Genomic DNA, 16,870 nt, shown 5'->3' with positions numbered 1-16,870 from the left:
ATGACAAAATATTTTGTAAGTCGGGGTGTTTCCAAATCTTTGCTTTCAACAAAATTGAAGGCAGATCTAATTGAGTTGTCAGCTGACAGACCATTAACATTTATGATAGATAATTACATTATTTTTTACAGTATAACTCATCATAAGTTCAAATAATTGACATAGTTTTGGCAAAATACTCCATTCTCATCCACTTCTTTATATGAACAAGATTCTCAGCAGCTTCAGCTATAAAAATTAAAAGCAGGAATAGGATTGATGCTGATCTCATAACTTCCTAGCAATAATTATTATTTTTTCATAGATATAGAAACTAATGGAAAAACACTCAAATATATTTTATCAAATATGCTTTTAGTAAAATTTTAATATTTTTGCTTAATAACCATTCACCAAAATAATTATTTTGTTGCCTTGATCAATTTTGTATTGCTTATAATGGTGCTAATAACTCAATTCAGAGTAACATGTTTTAACATTCAGAGTTTTTGATCACAGAGAAAAAAACATTTTTAAATTTTTGATGTATATTTTGTTGTAGAGAAATATGATAGGGCAATAGAGAAAATATTTTCAAACATCAAAAAATGTATTAGGATAAAACTCTGTAGAGTGCATTGGAAACCTGAGTTGAAGTTGGAAAAGGAGCACTGTGAAATTTCAGATTATATAATAGAACTTCTTATGTTTCTTTATATTGGTGGTGATGGTGCCTATCAACCTTTGACATTTATATATTTTCAACAGTTGTGTTTTAAAATAGTGATATTTACAATAAACTGAAAATCACCTAATTTGCCACTATTCATATTTTAAATGAAAACATATAAATACTATCTTTAAAATATCCAAGAAATTACATGGTTTGTCAAGACTATTTTAGGGGTGCATAGACAAAAACAGTTGCTTTAAAGAAATTCTCACACATGTGCACATGGAGAAAGGTGAAAGAACATCATTCTAACATTACTTGAAATAAGAAAAACTTAGGGAAAAACTAATTATCCATCAACAGGAGAATAGGTAGAACAAAAATGTGTATATAACAAATGGAATACTACAACTTAGGAATTAAAGGGGTAAAACAGATGCGTATCAATGAACACAAACGGATGTCAAAACCATAATGTTGGTAAGAAAGATATTCATGTAGATGTTTAAACCAGAAAAAGAAAAACATTTAAAACTAGAAAATACAAAATAAAATTTTAAAGCAAATGTGGAATTAATAAACATCAAATTCATAATAGAGGTGAATTCTTGAGAGAGAGAAAAGGAAAAATGAGATTGAAGAGGGATACACAAAGCCTTTAACTGAATTTGTAATTTTTTTCTTATTTAATAAACCTGAGGCAGTTACAGCCAAATCCTAGGGTTATTAAAATTTCTTCAACCCGGGAGGAGGGCACGTGGGGTGTCATATACTTATCTTTATAGTTGAACAATTTCATGTTAAAAAGAGCTAAAAGAGGGGCACCTGGTGGCGCGGTCAGTTGAGCGCCTCTTGATCTTAGCTCAGGTCTTGATCTCAGGGTCATGAGTTCAAGCCCCATGTTAGGCTACACAGTGGGCATGGAGCCTACTTAAAAAAAAAAAAAAGACAGCTAAAAGAAAACTAGTAGTACAATGTATCCTAAAATGGTAGAGAAAAGAATATATATATATACACACACACACACACACACACACACACACGCACACACACCCAACAGATCATAGGAAAAAAGAAAAATAAAGTACAAAGAAAAAACAGTAAATAAAAAAAACACAAAAATAAGGTGGTGGAAGTAAGTTTACATATATCAGTGACCAGTATTTGTAAAAAGAATAAGCTCACTATTGAAATCACAGTATTTGTAAAAAGAATAAACTCACTGTTGAAAAACAGATCCTCAGATTTTTTTTAGAGCCAGCCATGTAAGGCTTACCAGAGACACAACTTAGATAAAAGGGCATAGAAAGGTTAATAACGATAAAAGGACTTAAGAAATACAGGCAAATGATTTCCCAAGGGAAGCTACTGTAGCAATACTAACAATATACGAAATGGAATTTAAGGCAAAAGGCAATAATGGGGATAAAGAAAGACACTACACAATTTAAAAGACCATTTCATTAAGATTTAAAAACCATGAATTTAGGTGCATTTAACCATGCACATACAAAAAGCAAAAGGCCTGACAAAAGTGTAATGAGATTTGGATAAATCACAATCATGCGGAAGACTTTTATCTTATTTGTATCACAATATAATAAATTGAGTAACTCCCGCACCCCCCCACCCCATCCTTAGGATATAGAAAACTTGGACAACCAAATTAGTATTTAGGCTGCATGGTTATATATAAGAACTCTGCAGAAAACAAAAACAAACAAAACGAAAGAAGAGTATATTTTCTTTCAAGAGCACATAGAACAATAACAAGAACTAGCATAGGTTAGCTTTCAAAGGAGTCTCAACAAATTCCAAGTCACTATCACATAGATCACATTCTGTTCCCACAATAAAACTAAATTAGAAAACAACAATAAAATAACAATTTTTAAGTGCTAACATATGTTTGGAAACTTTTTTTTTAATGTACTGTTAAAATAAGGAGAAGGGACTCTCAGGTCCAATCCCAGTCCAATTTCTGACACTGGAGTTAAATTTGAGTTTAAGCTCCACCTCAAACAATGGCAGTAACACAGGGAATCCACTAGATGTCAGTGTTACTTTATATTTATTTTCATTTGCCCACATGGAGGCGTAAAATTACAGGTTAGAACAACCAGTCCAAAGAATTAGATTTCGGACCCAGTCCAAAGCCCTTTTAGGGTTCATTCATATATCTATAAATAATAACATTTATAATAAATAATTCTAATGTGCTATACAAAAGTAAATTTTGATCACACAATACTTCTCTAAATCTCTCCCTGTGTATTTCCCATGGATTATTTTTTAGCTTGCTAAAGCTGTTTTGTATGATTTTATAGGCCTTTAAAGAGACAAAGTCAAGACAAAAAGTATTTCCTATTGCTTTGGGAACAAATATCCCTCTATATTCTTTAATTCATAGATGTGCATAGGATGAGTTCCTCTTAGAAACACAGCCTGTGACAAAAGTAATATTAATATTAAAAGAGATCCTGAAAAACCATCTATTCTAACTGCCTGCATCTTAAAACTGAAAAAATGGGCACCTATTCTATTTTTAAGGACTGCAGGGAAGGAAATCATCAGTCAGGAAGTTCTTCTTCCCGTCTAATCTAAATCCCTCCTGGTGAAAATAATCCCATTTCCTTTAGCGTGAACCTTTCTAGTGAGGTTGAAGGAATAAACTGCCCACCATCCTCACGTAGAGAATAACCCTTTACATTCTGGAATACGTGTACATTAGTCCTCCCACCCCTTAACCATGGGGGGATACTTTCTAAGAACTCCCCCTAAAACTGCGGACACCACTGAAGCCTATACATGCTGTTTTTTCCCGTGCATACATTCCTATGATAACATTTAATTTATAAATTAGGCAGAGTAAGAAATTAAAAATAATAACTAATAATAAAATAGAACAATTATAATAGTTACTATCATAAAAGTTATGTGAATGTGGTCTCTTTCTCAAAATATCTTATTACACAGTACTCTCCCTTCTTCCTGGGATGTGAGATGATAAAATGCCTACGTAATGAGACTAAGTGAGGGGAATGACGTAGGCATTACGGCGGAGGGCCTCAGAAGGAGGATCATCCGCTTCCGGATCGCGGTTGTCCGGAAGTCGTCGGGAAGTTGAAATCACAGAAAGCCAAGTAGCGGATGAGCCGGGACTACTGTATATAAGGCTCTCCTCAACTACAAAGCGGGTCTCAACACGGGAGGCAGCAATGAGCAACGGTCAGGTAAGGTAGTAATAGCCCGAAAGTTATCGTGGTCAAAGAGACTCTAACAGAAACCCTGTAATGTAGAGACCAATCCTTGACGTAAAGAGATGTGAGTTCTTACGTCCACTCTACTCCACTAGCACTCTTGGTTACCTTAGAGGGTTGGATTAAATATAATCCCGATTGAGCATCTACTACGAGCAAGGTGCTTTAACTAATTCTTAAAATTCTTACAACTGGCCTGCAAGGTAGGAGGGATTGTTGTCACCATCACCATCACCATTATGATTATAATCACTTCCAAATGAGGAGACTGAGGTTTAGGAACGTTAATTACTTTGCCCAAGGGCACACAGGTGGTAGGAGACAGAGCAGGACTTTGAGTTGTATGGGACTCCAGGGCTGTACAAGTGCACCTCTGTTCTTCAGGTTCTTGAGCTTTACAGTGATGGACTCTAAAAAAGGAAACATGAAAATAGGAAGTGGGGATGGGTTTCCTTATCCAAGCCACTGCTCCTCCCTTAACTTTAATATGGGTAATTGAAAGTTAACACTGTGTGTTAACATGTGATGATCAGCTGTTTTGTTTCTACACTAGGGACAGAGGTACTCAGCTATAAGAAAGTAATATTCATTGTAAAGATCATTACAAATGAAAATGGTGACCAGGGCACCTGGGTGGCTCAGTCAGTTGGGCATCTGACTCTTGGTTTCGGCTCAGGTCCTGATCTCAGGGTCGTGAGATCGAGCTGCGCTCCCTGCTCAGCGGAGAGTCTGCAGCAAGATTCTCTCCCTCTGCCCCTCCCCCACTCACTCTCTCTCGCTGTCTCTAAAATAAAGAAATATTTTAAAAATCAAAAAAAAAAAAAAAATGAAAATGGTCACCAAGGGAAGTTGTGGGATCTCCTATTCTGTCTTTAAAAACAAGAACTATTGGCAATTGGGATCGAATCTGGCCCTACCTGAAGTCATTCTTCCAAGTCCTGGTCAGTAATGAGCACTGACGATTAGGGGTCCTTTGGCTCTGCAAGTACAGATAACGGTTGTCTCCTTTCCTCCATCCTTCCATCCTCTCCCTTCCTTTCCTTTTCCTCCTTTCTTTTTGAAACAACCAGAGGTGAGGTGGGGCCAGGAAGAGGGGGTGATAGGGAAATGAATGAAAGTGGTCAAAAGGTACAAACTTCTAGCTATAAGATAAATTAAGTTCTGGGGATGTAATGTACAGCGTGGTGACTAGAGTAAATAATACTGTATTGTATATTTGTAAATTGCTAAAAGAACAGATCTTAAAAGTTCTGATCACAAGGAAAAAAATGTAACTGTGTGAGCTGATGGATGTTAACTAAGCTTACTGTGGAAATCATTTTGCAATCCATACATATAGCAAATCATTATGTTGGGGTGCCTGGGTGGCTCAGTCATTAAGCGTCTGCCTTCGGCTCAGGTCGTGGTCCCGGGGTCCTGGGATGGAGCCCCGCATTGGGCTCCCTGCTCAGCGGGGAGTTTGCTTCTCCCTCTCCCACTCCCCCTGCTTGTGTTCCCTCTCTTGCTGTGTCTCTCTCTGTCAAATAAATAAAATCTTTAAAAAAAATCATCATGTTGTACACCTTAAACTAATACAATGTTATATGTCAATTACATCTCAAGAAAATTAGAAAAAAATGTTAATTACAAAACAACCATACATTCATTGAGAAGAAAAATTAAACTATGTAGGTATATAGAAAGTAAAAAAAGATTAAAGTTCTCACCTGCCATCTTTCCACTCCCTTTCTCCAGGTGGTAACGACTGATAATATTTTGATGCGTATCCTTATGGCATTTCCTATGCATTTACAAAGAAAAAGGAAGGAGAGAAGCAAAGAAAAGGAAGGGAGTTATTTTTACAGAACTAAGATAATATTATTCATGTTGTTCTATAGTCCGGTTCTTTCACATGAAACTATCTCATACACATAATATTTATACTTTCTTGTAGCAACTGCACAGTATTAACCTAGATGGCCATAATTTGTTAATCATGGCCCTATATTTTTTAAAGATTTTATTTATTTATTTGACAGAGATTATTATGTCTTCCTATTGAATTGAGCATTTTATCATTATGGCATGCCTTTAAATTCTGGTAATACCCTTTGTTCAAAGTCCACATTTGCTTGGGTTAATATAGCCACACCATATTTCTTTTGCTTATAGTTTGCATGAATGTCTCTTCACTTTTATTCTCAACCTGCTAGTCTTTTTATAGCTCTTATAGACTACATATGGCTGAATCTTGCTTTTTTTAATGCTATTTGGCAATATCTATCTTTTAATTGGTGCTGAGCTTATTTATATTTAATATTGATATAATTGAATTTAGGCTCACCATTTTTCTATTTGTTTTCTATTTGCCCTGTTTCCCTTTGTTTGTCCTTCCTTACACTATTTTGAGTTAATCACATTTTTAGAATATTCATTTTAATTCTGTATGGATTTAAACTCTACCTTTTTGTGTTGTTTAAGTTATTGCTCTAGGAATTAAACTATGCATTCTTAACTTACCATGGCCTTAGAGTGAATATTTTACTCCCTCATGTAAAATATAAAAATCCAGCAACAGTAAAATTCCATAAATGCCCAGTTACATATTACATATGTGTGTATTATAAATGCCAAAATACAGTGTTATAAACTTTGCTTTAAACAGTGAGCTCTTTTTTTTTTAACTGGAAAATAACGTATTTTACATTTATCAACTTTTGTATAACTATTTCTGGTATTCTTTCTTGCTTCCAGTGATCTGAGTTTGATCATTTCCAATTAGCCTGAAAAGTTTTATTCAACGTATCTTTAGGAAGTCAGACATTACCTTCATTTCTGAAGGATAGTTTTGCTGGATGTAGAATTCTAGATGAGCCAAATTTATCATTTAGCACTTTAAAGACGTTCAATTGTTTCTGTTGAAAAGCCAGTGATAATCTGTATCACTGTCCCTTTATGTGATGGCTTTTTCCTCTGACAGCTTTTCAGGATTTTCTCTTTATTGTTGGTTTTCAGAAACTTGGCTAAACTGGGCCTAGATGTTGGGTTTTTTTGTACTTACCTTGCTGAGCTGCTTGGATCTATAATTTGATGTTTTCTAACAAATTTGGGTGATTTTCCTCTATTTCTTAATTTTTTTTCTCTTCCTCTTTCCTCTTCAGGGAACCCAAGTAAATTATTTTTAGACTGATATTTTCCTACAGGACCCTGAAGTTCTTTTCACATACTCGTAAAACATTTTTTTCTCTATTCTTCAGATTGGATAGTTTCTATTGATGTCTTTAAGTTTCCTGACCCTTTCTACTACTCTTAAGCCTATCTGTTGAATTTTATTTTAAATATTATATTTTTTAGTTCTAAGAATTTCCATTTGGTTCATTTTTATAGTTCATATCTTGGCTGTAATTCCCAACATGTCTGCCCATTATTATTATCTTATTCTTTAAATCCTTTTAAAATTTATAATAGCTGCATTAAAGTCTTTGTAACATCTTGGTCATGTTTTGTCATTTACTATTTGATCACATTTTTTTGTTGTTTCATCATATGTCTAGTAATTTTTTATTATATACTGGACATTGTAAAGGATTTTCTATAGACTCTGGTTTCTGTTATTTTCCTCTGAACAGTATTGAATTTTGTTCTAGTTGGTAATTATATTACTGGCTGATCACCCTGAACTTGGAGAGACTTGGTTTGAGGCTTTGATGGGGTCTGTTTCAGTTTTGTCATTAGGCCTAGGGCAAATCCCTTAAATATGATATCTAGTCTTTATATGTAGGGTATGACTTTCTAGAGTTTAAGTAAAAATCTTGAAAAATTATGAACCTCCTCAAACTCGGCATGACTCAGATTCTACACTCTGTCTCCATGCAGTGGACAGAAGCTGAAATCTCTGTTCTATTCTTTCAGCCTCCCAGCTATAGTTTTCCATGGGGCAACTTGGAATCTCCCCTGCATGTGTGTAGTTCAGGGGTTAAACAAGGATTTGAGAGGATTATATAAGTAGATTTGGGGACTACTCCCTCTATGGTCCCTCTTTCTGGGATTTTCACTCCTCAATTTCCAGTCACTATGATAGCTCCCAAACTCCATTCTCCAAATCCTCAGGCCAATGAGACTATGAGTTTCTGCTTGAGTTTTAGTTGTCTTGTACGAAGTGGACTCTAGAGCATCCTCAAGAAAATCCATAAACATGGATCTTATCCAGTATGGTTCCTTACTTCAAGGATCAAACTCCCTCCGGTTTCTGCCTGCTTTTGTCTCTGTCCAATACATTTAAATAGCTGTCCTTTAATATTTTTGTCTAGAGCTTATAACTGCTATCTGTAGGGAGGATAATCTAGTACATGGTACTCCATTATGACCAGAACCAGAACACACACCCATAACTTTTTCATTTGATTTCATCCAAGTAAGAGCTGTCTTCTTTACTTGCAGCAAAGATTGCAGCAGTTTGAAATTTGGGATGAGCCTTTCATTTTTCAGTCAGTGGTTTCCACCGGTAGATCATTGTTGCTTTACTAAAAGGTAGATGCTCCAAACAGAGAACCAAATCCTTGCCTTCCTTGGGACAAGCTCAAAAGAAATACCAAGTCTGCTTTTGCTTAATTTAGAATTTGTCATAGGGAGAAGCTGAGAACAATAGCCTTCTAAAACTCTTCAGCCTGAAAGATGGGAGTTTACTGTCCATGTGGCCTCTCCGTTTTACAAATACTCCTTTGAAAGCATCTCTATGACTGACCATTTATGTAAATAAGGGAAGCCTTTGTTTTAATTCATTTTACTGGGTATACTAGACAAATTAAGGGAAGGAGAGCCAGGTAAAAGAATTTAGTAAGCTGGGAAATGCCGGGTGTTTCTTTTGTAGGATGTGGTTTAGAGATTCCTGGTTGGAATGGCCCATACCGTAAGAGTTCCGGGTGGGTGCCATGCCACACAGGAGACAATTGTACCCTGCCCCTGGGAGTAAGCCAGAGAGCTAACAAATTCAGCATGCATTGAAATGCTTCATCAACAGGCCTTCTGCAGGGCCTGCCCTCTCTGCTGGGTCACTGACCTTTATAAGTGCACAGTCATGGCCACCGCCTGACAGGCATGAAAAGAAGACAGACAATGGACGAGAAGGAGACACGCACAGAGGGGGAAATGCACTCATTCAAGGGATTTACTAGTCGGAGACGTCGTGTCCTATGTCCAACTCCAGAATGCAAGTGACGGTGTTTAAACCGTGCACACCAGGCCAAAGAAGTATAAAAAATGATTATTACTAACATAAAAATGTCTCTGAGAATCATGATCAGTTTTGCGGCAGCAAAGAAAAATGTAGAAAGTTGTTCTTTGCTATAAAATTCTTTTACCAACTTCTAAAAGCTGTAGATCATTAAAATTGATTAGAGTGTCATACAGTCTGATTTCAAAGGCATTCCAGACTCCAAAGACAGCATCATACGGTGGCTTGCAAGTGGGAGAAAAAAAATGAATTTGGGTCCTGAGTTTGTCACAAAGTAGTTGTGTAACCTTTGGTGACTTGCTGCGAACCCTCGTTCTCCATCTCTGTATTAAGTGCTCTTATAGCACAACGACCCTATTTCCCTAATATTTGAGGACATCTGTTTGTTACTGTCCTTTTGCATTCTCAGGTGATTTGTTCAGCTTCCTGTTCGGGAGGTTTGAAAACCATGTTCACACAGTGGTTTTCAAAACAAGCTTCTGGGCCCTAAATTTTTCCTCATTCAGTAAGATGCCCTGGTGTTATTTTACATATTAGAATTCCATGTAGGCCTGTATTTATTTTTATGTTATTTTTTAAAGGAATCTACTACTAGGGGAAAAAGCATCTGAAAACCCATTCTCAAGGATGTTCTTTCTATCTCCAAAGGCCTGTAATTCCTATAGTAAAAAAGGAAGGCATAAATTTGTACCTTTTATTGATAAACATTTTTCAGAGACTTCTATCAGTGATAATAAATTACACGGCTCTATTATTCTTGGGCAAAATACTATTCTGATAGAAAAATGATGTATTATAGATACATATGGAGAGAGACATGTTCTGAGAAGCCTAGTCTGGAATAGGAGCCCTGTCTTAGATTGCTTTTACAGCCCTCCCCACTACAGAGACAGGTCCCGTCGAGTGGTTTTGTCAGCTAGTTCTGTCCATATTTCATGGTCTTTCAGTCTCACCACCCTCATCTGGTTACATTAGCCTAAGGGCATCTCAAAAATGGCATCTTGCCTGGGCTTCCACCCCTAAGTGCCTAACAACCCACCTTGCTTCTTGGAGAACTTCTCTTGAAGATCAGTGATTCAGGGAAAGTAATCTACTTTTAACAGTAACTGAACCCAGACATAATTATGTGCATATGTCTGCAGAAAGAATAAGCATATGATGCATTTCAAAACCAAATACAAGTGATTTCTATTATTGATCATCAAGAAGTAATCTTTCTTACTACTCCCTTCTACAAATACATGGTAACTAAAGAGGTAGTGTGTGAGCAATCTGCAAGTGGGTTCCCAAATTCAAAGCACATAGCTGATATTTACAGTAGTTTTCACCCAAGAACCTACTTCCATATGAGGGTAATTCTTTATTCCCAATGTGCAAAAGTAAAGAAATTTAGTTCTGGAAAGGATGATGTCAAAGTTCATTTTAAGATGCAGGTAATCATCCTTCTCTGCTAAAGAGACTGAACCATCTATGACACAACAGAACTGTCTGATTAAGAGTTAAGGTAAAAGCCTCGTTCATCTTCTGGAAGAAGAGGATGATGCTTCCCTGTTAGTCCCTAAGCCTGTGTGATTGGAATAACCATTCCCGGGGCTTCATGAAAAATGCTGGAAGGGCAATCCTTGTGTTTAATATCTTTAGTCCCCAGATACAAAGGTCCTGGACCACCCTCTAGGAGCTTTTCTTCTGTTGCATGAAGACTCTTGTAAGATTCATGTAACCTAAAATATCACAGTCCTATACTGAAGACTTTGCACAGTTAGGTTTTTTAGATACATTTTCCGTTTAGATACAATTTCTCCATTCCTTTTTTGATTTCTCTATTCCTAAAGTTTTTCTTGCTGGGGCGGAGGGGGAGCCGCATTTAAATGCAATAGAGAGGACTGTTAGAATTCTGAGGGAAGTGAGTATGCTAACCCCACCCACATCATCAGGAGAAGCTTCCTGTGTGAGGTGGGATTCAAGTCATATTAATTTGTCCCAGACCACACCAAAATTAAGCTGTTCACATCCAAAACATTCCATGAATTCAGTTGTGAGGAGGAATTTTTTTCAGCCATGTTATGGATTCATATTTCTCTCCTCTCCCAAGAAGGTCTGGGTGTCCTTATAAGGGAGAACGCCCCCGTTTCCCACAGTGTGGAGAGCTAAATAAATACTCTCTCACAGTCAATGCAGAGGTAACTTTTTTTTTAATGGATTAGAAAAAAAAAAAAGGCAGTTCTGAGAGCCCATCACTGTTTCAGCATCCCCATTCAGAGAGGGGGCTTTTGTCTCTCTCTCAGTGGGAGCTGCCATTTTAATGGGGCCTCCAGCGGGGGCCCAGTTTGTTGATGTGAAGTAGGTTTGGAGGAATCGAGGGATTTTTTTTTTAATTTAGATTTTGCTTAATTTAACTATCCCAGCTTTCAAATGAACTGAAATTTTAAAAATAAATACATGGTAAATGTCCCTCCAAAGCTGCTACCAGATAATTTCAACAATTTCTCATTTCTGAAGCTCTCTCATTTGAAAACCAACTCCTTGAAGTTCTAACAAGCATTAGGGCACCCCCCCCATTCTGTTTGCAAAAATGAAAATCAAGAGAGTTCATTCTTAAAAATAGGCCTACAGTATACACACATCCTTGGACACAAGCATGCACTCCTAAGCGCTAGATCAAAGCGTCTTCCAAAAATTGCTTTTAGCTGATTGGTGATGCCAAGCCAGAATTGGAATGGCTTTGTGGTAAGTCTGGGGTTTCCCTTTGGCCTGAGTCGAGAGCACAGAGGTACGCGGAGTCCTCCCCCGCTCCATAGCCCCAGGCGTGCCAACATTACACCCCTGAGCCCTTGTCCCACAGGAGGGATTCCAACCCCCCACAACACACTTTCTAGATAAAACTATTGCTCTTGGTAACAAGGCCGGAACCTGTAGAGCCAAACTGGCCCACAGGCGGCTTTCTGAATGCCTTGGCTTGGGACCTGCCATCCTCCAGCCCTTCCCCCGCAACCCTACACCGGCCCACGCCAAGACCTCAAGGCCACACACTGGCTGCTCCTGGCAGCTGTGCTCCCAGATGCCAACCGCTGGAATGTGTTTTATGTTCCTGAGCCTCTGCCTGGCTGGCCTCAGGGGAAGGCGCTTCCCCAGCCTCACTGGCTTCAGTGCTGGGCTGTGGCAGCAGGAGGACTGGGATGAGATCAGTTTACAGACGGGCCTTTCACCCTCACAGGAACTGCCTGTCTGCACAGATTCTGAGCAGGGGGCACACGTGAGCTCCTCTATAGGGCTACAGGACCACGGTTCTCTTTGGCCTGTTTCTGTAGTACGTGGCTGACTGCATGGGCCTGCCGCACCATCCCAGTACCCGGGAGAGAGCGTGTGTGTGCGCATATGTGAGCTCATGTGTATACATACAGGGGCTCATTCTTTGCAGAAATGAATGAATGGATGAATTAATGAATTTTTTTAAGTATAGTTGACACATAATGTTACATCAGCTTCAGCTGTACAACACAGCGATTCAACCACTCTGCGTTATGCTGTGCTCATCACAAGCATAGCTGCATCTGTCACCATGAGACACTACCACAGTGTCGTATCATTAGCTCTATTCCCTATGCTGTGCCTTCTATCCCGGTGAATAATGAATTTTTAAAAAGAGGGTGGAAGAACGGACGCATTTCTGACAAAAGCAGATATCTAGGAAAGTGCAACAGGCCCATATGTGTTTTTATAACCTACCTATCCAAGACAGCATTCTTGGGGAATTCCCTCCCATAAAGATATCTTGCAGTCAAGCAACCCATAAACAAGAAAGCTCCCCTTGATGGGGTTGAAAGTGGGGAGAGAAAAATAAAAGAAGAAAAACTGTTCCTGTGAAATAATTTGAAATTCAGCTTTGCATGTTTCTCGGTAACTTGGGTTCCCAGTAACTGGGGGATGAGAGTGGCAGTGGAAAAACCCATCGGTCTTAGTGCTGCGCCTCTTAGAAGCAACCATGAAGTCTGGCTGGTGGTCTACAGTACGTGTTTGTGTCACACACAAAGTTCTCACTCATCATATATAATAACATTTGCTGTCATGTCATTGCATCATGCCATCCATTGGCAAGTTGGTCCAAAGCTGCTCCTGCCTGCCAACATAGCCCTTTGGAATGTTAAAGTATGAGGCCTTCCACCAGCAAGAGCTTGGCTGATGATGAAACAACCACGTTACCTCTTATTTGCCTTTTCTATGCTTCCCATAGAAAATGACAGTGGCAAATTCCAGATGCTAGGAAGCAGCTCAGCAAGGGATGAAAAGTCAGGCACTGCAGTCCCAGTCTCACGCACAATGCACTTCTGGAGAAGGCACATAAAAGTGGATATCCACTCATAATGTACAATCTTACCAGCAGATATGCTTTAACTTTTAAAAGAATTTAAATTATAAATGTATTACTTTCTTGTAAAAAAAAAGAATATAATACAGAAATGTTTAAAATAAAAAGTGCACATTTTACTCTCATTCCTCCTCCACAGAAATGATCACTTACAAGTCTATGAGTACCCTTCCAGTCTTTCCATACATGAACATATATGATGTACATGTATATGTAATGTATATGTTTGTTACATCTACACGTAAAGGGAAATAGATATGTAATGTATCTACATAGAGAGGATCTATTCTCTTTAATGCGATCTTGTTAAACATGTTGTTCTCTCACTTCTTTTTACTCAAAAATGTGTATCAGGGACAGCTTTTCTTGTCAGTATATACATTTTTAAATGGGTCTATAATATTCCAGAATATCAATGTACTGTGGTTTTAGTCCTTCTTATATTTATGGTTTTAAGTTACCCCAATTTTTTCAGTAATACAGAAAAATGCTGTCGTAAACGTTCTTGCGTATACATCATCAGTTTTAAGCATAGCATATTTGGATGCCCTTGCTCTGTGCAAGCAAACTATCAGTTGAGCAGACAGAAACTATAAGAAGTGAATTATGATTATTGCATCAGGTATAAATCTGCAAGCTGCAAAGCAGTGAATTGCCACTGGCTTATAGAAACAGTAGACTCGCTCAAAGTTGCATTTGGGTGTGAAATGTATTTTTCATAGTGGTGAGACTCTTTGTTCTCACAGTATCTTCATAAATAATATACCTGTAGGTATGCAGAGCTCTTCTCCAACTTTATAACTAATGGAGGTATGGAATTGGCTCCCCCGTATAACTTTGAAATAATGAGAACAGGAATAGTCGTAGAGTTTTGAGTTTTTCTGCAGCTGAAAAGATCAGCGTTTGCTACAACCTGCATCTGTATTTGTCTCCATTTCTCAAGGCCAGAAGTTGAAAATTACAATTTATTTTTCCTTCAGTTTGATATCCTCTCTATTCTACCTTCTTTTATTGTGTATTCTTCTTGAAAGTCCCTCACATCTTTATTAATTGGGTCTAGAGTCATTCCTTTATTCATTCAATGATTGCTATACAACAGGATATAATAGAGCTCAATAATCTCTAGTATACCAGGAAAAAGTTGTCACCATTCACCATCTGGGCCAATGGATCCTTTTTCTTCATTTATTTTTTTATACTTTTAAGTCATTTGCAAATAATATATAAAAGTAAAGGGATAGTAAAAAACGATTTTTGAAATCTTAAGAATTTAAACATAGAAAATTCAAATTTATATTTCATATTTTTCTGCTTTTGAAAGTATACATGCCCCAAATGGGTAGTATCTTTAAAATCCAATTAACTGTCCATCACCTGTCATGCAGGAGCCTGGATCATTTCTATACTATAAATACTGATTTCGGATTTCAAATACCTCTGTAGTAGGTTTTAGCTTATCATTATTCCTGGTTTGTGTAGTGTTTGGCATTATCAAAACGCAATACAGGTCTGGACATATATCTAAGATAAAATTGGTCTATCACATTAGTTTCTGCACTGGATAGAAATGGAAATTAACAGGTTGTTTGCACATACTCGAAACCAAGTGTCATATATTTCCAGGACTCATCCAGAATCTTACCCTGTTTAGCAGTTTTAGTTTGTGTAGGAGTATGAATACAAAGTATTAAGTTTCGGTGAGCCTCCTGCTGTAAGAATTTTCTGAACTCTAATGCCCACTCTTTTCCCAGTGAAGAGTCCTGATACCACTCTAGCTGCATTCCCAGTGTAAAAGTTTATAGGGCCTTCGGGAGCCTACATTAAGCAAGTAACCATGTCCTGAAGGACTGAGTGCAGGTCTCTCATTCATTCATTTGGAGTTTCTCATGGGAATCAGAGTACCTTATTCCTTGCTGCTACACCAAAAGCTTGTTATTCTCTTTACTTGCTCTTTGCCCACCCTTCCCCTCTTTTTTTTTTCTTCTTACAACCCAGGATTCACATCATAATGGATTTTATGGTTTTGCCCTACAGAGGTGGTTCAAACTCCCTTTACAACCAGACTGATTGCTTCCATGGAGTAACTTCATCCCCATCCTTTGCAGATTATAAATCATCAGAGAATAAACTATAAGCCATTTTCAGATAAAAGGGAAAATCTAAACTGCCAGGATTGTTAGCTATAGAGACTTGGGTACCACCACTTGATTTGGTGAACAAAACTCTAGGCTGGAGGTATAGATGCTGGTTCTCCCACCTACTAGGCAGATGACCTTGGGCCACTCTTAACCTCTCTAAGCCTCAGTTTCCTATCAGTAAAATGAGCATAAAATCTACTTCACTGGATGATGTCAATGATTAAATGAGATTAAAAGAGAAAAGCTCCATAAATGTGCCTACCACAGTACCTGGTCCACTGTGGAAGGGGCCAATAGTGTTTATGAACTCTAAATCCTTTTAAAAAACAATCTAATTTGGAGAATAATAAAACTACACGTTGCTCAAAAATGATTAGCCCTGCTTTTTCGCAACGGGTTTGCCGCCAGAACACAGGTGTCGTGAAAACCACCGCTCAACCTAAACCAAAATGGGAAAGGAAAAGACTCACATCAACATCGTCGTCATTGGACATGTAGATTCGGGCAAGTCTACCACTACTAGTCATCTGATCTACAAATGTGGTGGGATCAACAAAAGAACTATCGAAAAATTTGAGAAGGAGGCTGCTGAGATGGGAAAGGGCTCCTTCAAGTATGCCTGGGTCTTGGATAAACTGAAAGCTGAATGCGAACGTGGTATCACCATTGATATCTCCCTGTGGAAATTCGAGACCAGCAAGTATTACATGACCATCATTGATGCCCCAGGACACAGAGACTTTATCAAAAACATGATTACAGGCACATCTCAGGCTGACTGTGCTGTCCTGATTGTTGCTGCTGGTGTTGGTGAATTTGAAGCCGGTATCTCCAAGAATGGGCAGACCCGTGAGCATGCCCTTCTGGCTTACACACTGGGTGTAAAACAACTAATTGTTGGTGTTAACAAGATGGATTCCACTGAGCCACCCTACAGCCAGAAGAGATACGAGGAAATCGTTAAGGAGGTCAGCACCTACATTAAGAAAATTGGCTACAACCCCGACACAGTAGCATTTGTGCCAATTTCTGGTTGGAACGGTGACAACATGCTGGAGCCAAGTGCTAACATGCCTTGGTTCAAGGGATGGAAAGTCACCCATAAAGAGGGGAATGCCAGTGGAACCACACTGCTTGAAGCTCTGGATTGCATCCTGCCACCAACTCGTCCAACTGACAAGCCCTTGCGTCTGCCTCTCCAGGACGTCTACAAAATTGGTGGTATTGGTACTGTCCCTGTGG

At 38.2% G+C, this 16,870-nt stretch overlaps 1 protein-coding gene across 1 annotated transcript in view; it reads left to right on the top strand.

Annotated features, from left to right (window-relative positions):
- Positions 1-12,443, top strand: part of SAMD9 (sterile alpha motif domain containing 9) — a 35,645-nt gene extending 23,202 nt beyond the window's left edge. The window contains 2 exon segments of the mRNA XM_035723213.1: positions 3,703-3,885; positions 12,027-12,443. Coding sequence (XP_035579106.1) covers positions 3,703-3,885; positions 12,027-12,443 — 600 coding nt within the window.
- The last annotated feature ends 4,427 nt before the right edge of the window (positions 12,444-16,870 follow it).

This window comes from Zalophus californianus, chromosome 12 (genome assembly GCF_009762305.2).
Source record: "Zalophus californianus isolate mZalCal1 chromosome 12, mZalCal1.pri.v2, whole genome shotgun sequence".
Taxonomy (NCBI): domain Eukaryota; kingdom Metazoa; phylum Chordata; class Mammalia; order Carnivora; family Otariidae; genus Zalophus; species Zalophus californianus.
This window is presented reverse-complemented; position numbering and strand designations above follow the sequence as displayed.